The sequence below is a fragment of the Protomyctophum bolini genome (genome assembly GCF_963924005.1).
Source record: "Protomyctophum bolini genome assembly, chromosome: 2".
NCBI classification, from domain to species: Eukaryota; Metazoa; Chordata; class Actinopteri; order Myctophiformes; family Myctophidae; genus Protomyctophum; species Protomyctophum bolini.
This window is the reverse complement of record NC_137863.1, coordinates 34,835,415-34,843,423: the sequence shown is the minus strand read 5'-3', so window position 1 is coordinate 34,843,423 and position 8,009 is coordinate 34,835,415. Positions and strand designations below refer to the sequence as shown.

The following is an 8,009-nucleotide window of genomic DNA, read 5'->3' as shown; positions in this document are numbered from 1 at the left end:
CACTCAGCCATAAACTGTTCACACTGCTACTGTCAGGCAGGCAATACCACAGCAGCAAATATGCCGCACAGACTAAAACCGTACCAATGATTCACAATGCAACTCCTTGCAGCATGCAACTACTTGCAAACATTATCCCCAATGGTATAGTTTCAAGTTGCATTGGTGCAGATTGACCTACAAACTGTTTTGTTGGAAGGAGTTGTGAATAGTTGCATTGGTGCGGTTTGGGCTTAAAATAGTCTGGGTTTCAAAACTATGCAATTTACAGTAGTAAAGGCCACCAAGACAAATACTTCTCATTAGGGGAAAAAAACTGTATATATGTTGACCTCCTTTTCTAGCAGCAACTGTAAAAGAACCTCTGGAGGTTCCACGGTGCTGTTCCACACTGTAGTGTAAAATAAGCTCAAATAAGCTTGACCGATTTCAGGGAGACACTATTGGGAGATCTGTTCCAAGGCTACTATCAGCAGCAGATTTCACAGAGTCCCCAGTGTTCAATATTAAAGAGTTTATTTCTGTGTTACATGGTGACGCTATTGTGTGCAGTGAAATGTTGGTGTGGCCTCCCACACCACCATCTGCCAGTCCTAAAATAAAAAACAACATAATAAAAACAAGGTAATAAAGGTTTTATTACAAGGGTACTAGTAAGTAATACGCTAATATTATTAGTATATTTATGGCAAAGCGAACAGTCATTATCCAGCACAGGGAAGAACAAAGTAGGATGCAAACAACAGAGTGCATTACTGTAAAAGTGGAATCATTTAACAAAGGGAGCCCGTTCGTACTGTATGTCCCTGCGGCTTTTCTTGTTTCTCATTGAAAGCTATTATACAATAATATGCACATGACATTGTTTGTTGGGTTGCTGAAGGATCATAAGAAAAGTATAGCCTGCACTCTCTCCAATGTTAGATTTATTGATGTTTCGAGCATAGGCATCAGGTCAGGTCTATGTTTGACCTGACAAAAAGCACAGCAATAACTCGAACATTGTTTATGAGTGTGCAGGTTCTATTATTTCCTTTTTCTGCATACAAATCTCTCTCATCTACGGTCTTACCCCGAATGCATCTTATGCCTTTCTTTGGTCAAGTTCACACACAATACATACTCAGTGCATTCCTGCCATCCAGTGGTGACAGTGGTGTCTTACAGTATAATGTAGCCTTTCCAGCCCAATCTAACCACATTCTGATTTACAATCATTAGCTGTTGTTGCATTTCACCACATGGATTATATTTCATTGTCCTATAAGCTTCAGTCAATATGCAGAAGGCAATGTTTATAAACTTTCTCAATCCAAATGATAAATGTAACATACTTCGCACCATGCTCAGACCAACACAATGTTGTTGTTGTTTTCTTTTTGTCATGTTGGATTACAGCAGGATCATTTACATGTCACATCTCATGGTGTTGTTGGATTACAGCAGGATCATTTACATGTCACATCTCATGGTGTAGCTCAAGGAAGAACAGGTGAGTTCCATGCAGTGGTCCAAAGTAAAAATCGAATCGCAATATTCTAAAGATTATAAAACTACGCCAAGGAGTACGTATATACTGTAACATTGTGATTGATTCCATGTTTTAATTATCTACGCAAACTGTGTCACTGTGAGGAAGCCCCGGAGGGGGTCGACAAAGCACGCATGGCTGGCTTAGACCATTACAAAGCTGGAGAACGATTAAAAGGCTCCATAAAAAGCACTTATTCATTCCCAGTGAAACATAATCTAACGTGTCATTATTCCCACAGCCGTATCCATTTGAAACATTGGCTGAGTAAATGATCATTAATGCCAAGCGAGGATTGTTAGTAACTTAGCTTTGGGGGAAGATTAGAACACATTACATTCTAAAATAATATGCCAGGCTACTGTCCCAAACAGTACCGTCTGCCTAAGAGTTACAGGATGTCTTTGATAACAAGTTAAACATTTCTTTATACCAAGGGGACTCCATATGTCATTCATTTGCTATATCTAGTGAATGGATCTGTGAAAGTCTGTGAAAGTCATTGCATAGCAGTGTTACTGTAGCTTGCACTGGTCCTCTGTGTGGTCAATGATGCAGAGTAGTATATTCTCCTATGTAGATCCACCCATGCTATGTGAAAGACAGCAAGTTGATATCATAGCAGCCGTCTACCTGTTAGAAAATAAAGAACAATCAAGTGTTGTTAGTCCACGCCTGCATACACGCACACGCACACACACACACACACACACACACACACACACACACACACACACACACACACACACACACACACACACACACACACACAGTACACACAATCATAGTATATATATATAGAAATCAACCTTGTGTTGATCAAAACGCAGCCTGGAAGTACGCGTGCAAAACAGAGTTGTGAAAACGTAATCAATTAAAAAGACAATTAAAAAGACATCAAAAGACGATCTCTGTGACTAAAGCCATAGGAGCACGAGACATCAAAAGACGATCTAGATCTAAAGACAGATTTTATCCCTTCCGGATAATATCCATAAATAGGTTCTTAAGAATGATGTTTTTGCATATTACTGTATATTATAGACGGTTATGAGGGTGACATCATCATCATAACCGGAAGTTATGAGGGAACCCTACGGAGTGGCAAAAAACTACTTTCTGGCCTTGACATACATCCAAACAGAAAAGACCTATCTAATTGCATTAAACGTTGTTAAACGTTTAACTCGCAAAGACGTCTCTGGACGTCTGTCAATCCATACAAAGCCTACACCTCTGAAGCTATCTTTGGATGTCTGTGTTTTGTTTTACACTAGATGGCGCTCTCAATAGGCTGTCCTGAAGACTACAATAGTCTGTCTGTCAGCAAAATCATTATCAATCATATAAATCCCAGCATATTTCCCAGACTTTTGTTGGGTATGATCAGTACACTGCCCTGAAGATATGATTAACATTTGGGTTCAAAATGCCACAGGACAAGGTCACAATCAGAGGCAAGGAGACATTTACATAATCACTAATATCTAAATTACATATCTTGACAATTGCATAATGTTGGTGGAGGTATGACTACTGAGTGTGCCTCATTGTAGCACTGATCACGTTTTTATTATTTTCTGCAGATAGAACACAGCTGTCTGAATTTCCACACGTCAACACGTCTTCTGCTCACTGGCAACTTCTCCACATACAGTTAGAAGGCTTCCATTCTAAGCAATGCCTATGGTGCAGCGAGTGCTTTCTGTGTGTTTGACTCACATCAAATCTGCCGATGGAGGCTGTGGTTTGGTTGGTCTGCATGACCTCAGTCAGAGCCCACATCTGCTGGATACTAGAGGACACCGTCTGGGGGTGTGGAAGTCCCTGGCACGCATGACAAAACAAACAATTACACTACATCCACACAGCAACCTCATTGCCAGAAAATAAACGTTACCATTGTACATTTCTGCAAAGCACTGACTGACCAACGACGCAAGGCAGGCGCGCTGTCAGCAGTGGGCCTGAACCCCGAGAGGTGCCCCCGAGGGACGCATTGCCCGAGCAACTGGCCGCGCCAAGCCCACTGCTGCTGGCCCAGCGCTGTTGGAGTTTCATACTGATAGAAGGCACCGAATATCTGCTGTTTCAGAGCAAGATGTTATGCAGACTTAAAATGTTAATAGTCTTGTCGCGCGCGCACACACAAACACACTGACACACACACACACACACACACACACACACACACACACACACACACACACACACACACACACACACACACGCTTACCTCTAAATCTGTGCTTTGGTCAACAACGGTCAAGTCAGACAGCCAGTCACGGACCTCCTTCTCTGGATCCTGAAAGAGGACCATTTTGTCATTGACGTTATCAAGTGGACCTTATTTCTACTTACAACAGTACAAGCTGTGAACACTGTGTATTCTGACCACAGAGTCTACAAATCAGTTCAGATAAGTGTGGTCATAACTAATTAGTGTACTTGATGTGTTTTTATGTTGTTCGTTCGTTGAGTTAAACAGTGTATTAGTACTTAGCTTACATTAATATGCTGTACTGTACATTAAAGTTGCCCTCTGTAAGTTTTAGGTCTCCTGACAGAGAGAGGTACTAACTGCAACTGTAACACCCGGACCCCGGTATTTGAACATGGGAGGTGTCCTGCCATGATCTAAATGTCTCAACTGAATATTAGGAAGACCACATACTTGGTTAGAGTAATGTTTTGTTAATTAAAACCAGGAAAGCGTCTGTGTAACAACTTTAACCATTGTTTTATACTTCTGCTATTCAAACATAGCAGATATACAAGCTAATAGCGTGTCATTTTGTGCCACACTATAAGCTTGTAGATCTATTTTTGAAAAAAAATAATCTTACAGAACAGAGGTTGTTCCCGGATTGACAGGTATAACAACAGGGGTTCTCAACCCGTGGGTCGCGACCCCCTGGCCATTATTTTGGGGGGGTCCCCCCAAAAAAAGAAATATATATATATTTGCAACTGGATGGCTGGAAAATGGAAATTAAGAGTTTACATAGTACACATAGTGCATAATTTTCCTTAATTATTATATCTGGTTTCAGTATTTATTTATGATGTATACTATTTTCTCTATTATTAATTAATTTGCGAAACATGGCCAAAGCATTTCCGGGGGTCCCCAGCCAAAAATGTTGAGAACCCCTGGGTTACAACAGGTCTAAATGGGTTAATGGGTTAACTTTGGTTGCAGGATACAGACAATAAAGTAAATACTACTACCCCTGCATGACACTGCTTTGTATTGTTGCAGTAGCCAGAATCAAGTTTAGATGAAAACATACTGGCTCTACGTAGGGATGTATTTTGATCGCCTCCAGGTTGAAGGTAAGCCAGGCAGATGAAGGTTGTCTCAGGATCAGCCTCACAGATGCCACGTTATCCGGCTCCACCTTCATCTGTACAAGGAAGGAATTACATGTGATGGTTCTAAAAGCCTACCAGACCTTTTTATCATGTACGAGAAAACACTGTTTTTACTGCACAATTATCATGTGCAGTGCACATGATAATGATAATTTCATCCAAAGAAAGAGGTGCTATCCACAATACAAGCAAGCATGCATGGCATTAAATAGTGATGTTGGTTATTTCCTTTTCAACGGATTAGTTACTGAGGAAGCCTACGGTATGTTGAATCATTATTTCACAAGAAAAACCCTTATATGTAGTTATCTCCCATCATCCTAAAATTATCTCAACCAGGACAGATCAGGACAAATCCCAACTACCAGTCCAATAAAGAGCACTTCCAACATGGCCAAAATAATTTAAAGTTCAAATAGCAAAACAATAAACTGAGCATAAACAACAGCGCTAAGCTATGTGTGGCTTGGAGCACAGTCAAAAAGTCAAATAACCATCCACCATATGGCTCGATTTGCAAGAGAATAAACAAGAAATAAACGAAATAGGTAATAAACAATGAGTTAGCGGGTAGCGCTGCTGTAAATCGACTCTACATAGCTTACTGCGGTGCCTTGTTATGACAGTTGGCTTGGCTGCCCTCCAAGGCCAGCTGATGGAATGTAAACTGTGCTGATCCCTGGCAGCCTGTGTTGGCTTTATGCTCAATGGGAATGCTGGCTTGTGGATTCTGAGGTAGATTGTGGCTGTGGCAGACACAGTAAGTGTGCAGTAGTGATCCTCTACAAAGGGAAATCCACACCGGGAGAGGATTTGCTGTACTGTTGCTGTTTTAATGTCAATTTATGTTCAACGTTAAATATACATACGGATAGATATGGATGAAGCCACTCCGTCCATACACAGAAGTATGGACGGGGAGGCTCACAATGTGCTACAAAAATAATAATAATAATGCAACAATATACTGTATCATCATGCTTGCCAATACTTGCATGGATACAGTGTCAATATGACACAAAATGCAGTTTTGAAAAATAAATATCGGCTATGGTGCCACATAACACAAACAGCTCATGTCTGACTCTGAGCTTGTTGCAACAATATTGTTTGCAACAAAGAAAAACAAAGGGAAGAGACAAATGAAGACTATTGAAACCTGTACCTGAGACCTGTGTATATAGAAGTAGTCCTGTGACCCTCCCTCTGTGTGCGGGTTGTCCATCAGAGCCAAGTCTCTTAGAGCAGTACTCCATTTAGCATCCTGGCCTGGATTCCTCCTCAACAGACGCACAGTCACAAAGGCTGTGTAGTAGTTCTTAAAGGTAATCCTGTCAATCTGGAAAGAAAACATCAAGTATAGATTATATAACAGGTGTTATAATCACTACAAACCCATAATAGTGCAAGCTAATTAGGGCCTTGTAAATGTAATGTTAATGCTACCTACGTGTTTGTCATGTGTTAATTAATACTAACAAAATTAGTCACAATTCAGTAATTTACTTGAAAGTGCATGCAATAATTACTACTGTAAATTAATATTAACTGACTACCGTAGATTATGTTTAGTATAGCTAGCATTACATTTTCAGTAGGCTTGTCTAAAAAAGCGCCAGGCATAGCTTACATTGACAGTCTTTCCGAAGGGCAGTGTGACATCCACCACAGAGACTCCAGAGCGAGGAGAGTCTGTCTTTGCATCTCCAATCTGCAGGTAGACTGGAGATTTGATGGTACAGCTCACAGGCTGATTGCTATCACCGCTGATGCTCATCTCCATTCTGCTGTACAATACAGGTATGGCTTAGAGTATATTTCACAGGAATCATGTAAAGAAAAGCATAGATAGATAGATAGATAGCATGCATGGTTGTTGATACAGATGCCATTTAATCCAGATTCACTTAAGTATTTGCTTTGTTGGTTACTTAGTGACATGTACATGCAAAGGCATCAGGCAACCTACCTGTTATATTGTTTGATCAATATCAATAATACATGCATGTAATATGTTAGTATGTATGTTACTATAGTTTTTAAAGTAACGCAACAGTCATGTTTTAATTTAAGATAGTTTAATGCCATATCTATCCAATCAGGTTAAGGAGATGAAACATGGCACATGCTGCTTCATGAGATACTGGAAACAGGATCAGGAGCAAATGTATCGGTGTGTAAATAAGTGAAAAAGGTACTGCTTGGGTGATTAACAGTAAAACTAGTGAGTTTCAGTTCAATAAAGCTGTGCTATAGGGCGGCGGGCCCAGCAAAATTATGTTGCTGGAAAATAAGCACTCACTGCCACAGTATGGCAGCACCATGGACAGCGACTTTGCACTTACGTACAAGCCCAAAGCCGACAGTATTCTCTCAATTCACATTTTCTAATGTAACTGACGGCAAAAACTGTGACCTGTTTAGTTTTCATATTTCCTGGGATTTGTGCGCATGTAATTAATGTTCAACATTACATTAACGTGACGCATTGCACATACTGGTACATTGATTTAAAGAATTGTGCCAGGTTACCATGAAATGTTCTTTATTGATCGGACAATGATGTCATGCTAAGCATCCATTTAACATTTAGCCAGTCAAGTCATTATGTTCCTTACCAGGCGCTGGTAAGTGTAACTATATATGTACCGATGTCTTCTTCATCGCTTGTCCATTGCTCTCCGATACAAAAGGTCAAGCAAGAAAAGAGTTTGAAGAACAAATATGCGCTGTGTCAGTTCCATAGACGTGCAGTTCTGTGCAGGCTAACATGCTCTGCTACTTCCTGGTTGCCCTTGGTTGCAGAACAGTAACCCAGACGACGTAACTTCTGTGTTAAAGGACCAGCAGCGCCACTCATGAATACAACAATGAATACAAACTCTAATACTCTAGTATACTCGTTAGTAGCCTGCTGACTTTTAATACTTTTAAAATGGGGAAGGGGCTGAACTTAAGCAGCATATTGTTGTTTGCTTGCTTGCTTGCTTAGAATAACAGCATTGCATACCTGGTTGTAATTGTATAACACAGACACTAGAGGGTAGTCTTTCTCCATGGTTAACGACTAAACAAGTTCTAGATTCTAGAGCTTGAGCTGGGA

The 8,009-nt window shown here is 40.4% G+C and overlaps 1 protein-coding gene across 2 annotated transcripts; it reads right to left on the bottom strand.

The window, feature by feature from the left end:
- Positions 1-656: 656 nt before the first annotated feature.
- nicn1 (nicolin 1) lies at positions 657-7,835 on the bottom strand. Of its 2 annotated transcripts, none has more exons than XM_080775585.1 (7): positions 7,525-7,835; positions 6,537-6,693; positions 6,072-6,245; positions 4,825-4,938; positions 3,768-3,836; positions 3,254-3,358; positions 657-2,164 (listed from the first exon to the last, which is right to left on the bottom strand). In XM_080775585.1, exons 2-7 carry the CDS (start codon positions 6,687-6,689, stop codon positions 2,123-2,125), a joined length of 657 nt encoding a protein of 218 aa, XP_080631711.1. In that variant the 5' UTR covers positions 6,690-6,693; positions 7,525-7,835; the 3' UTR covers positions 657-2,122. The 2 variants fall into 2 exon arrangements, with proteins under 2 accessions (XP_080631711.1, XP_080631712.1); XM_080775586.1 differs by having other exon boundaries at positions 6,537-6,690.
- Positions 7,836-8,009: the final 174 nt, after the last annotated feature.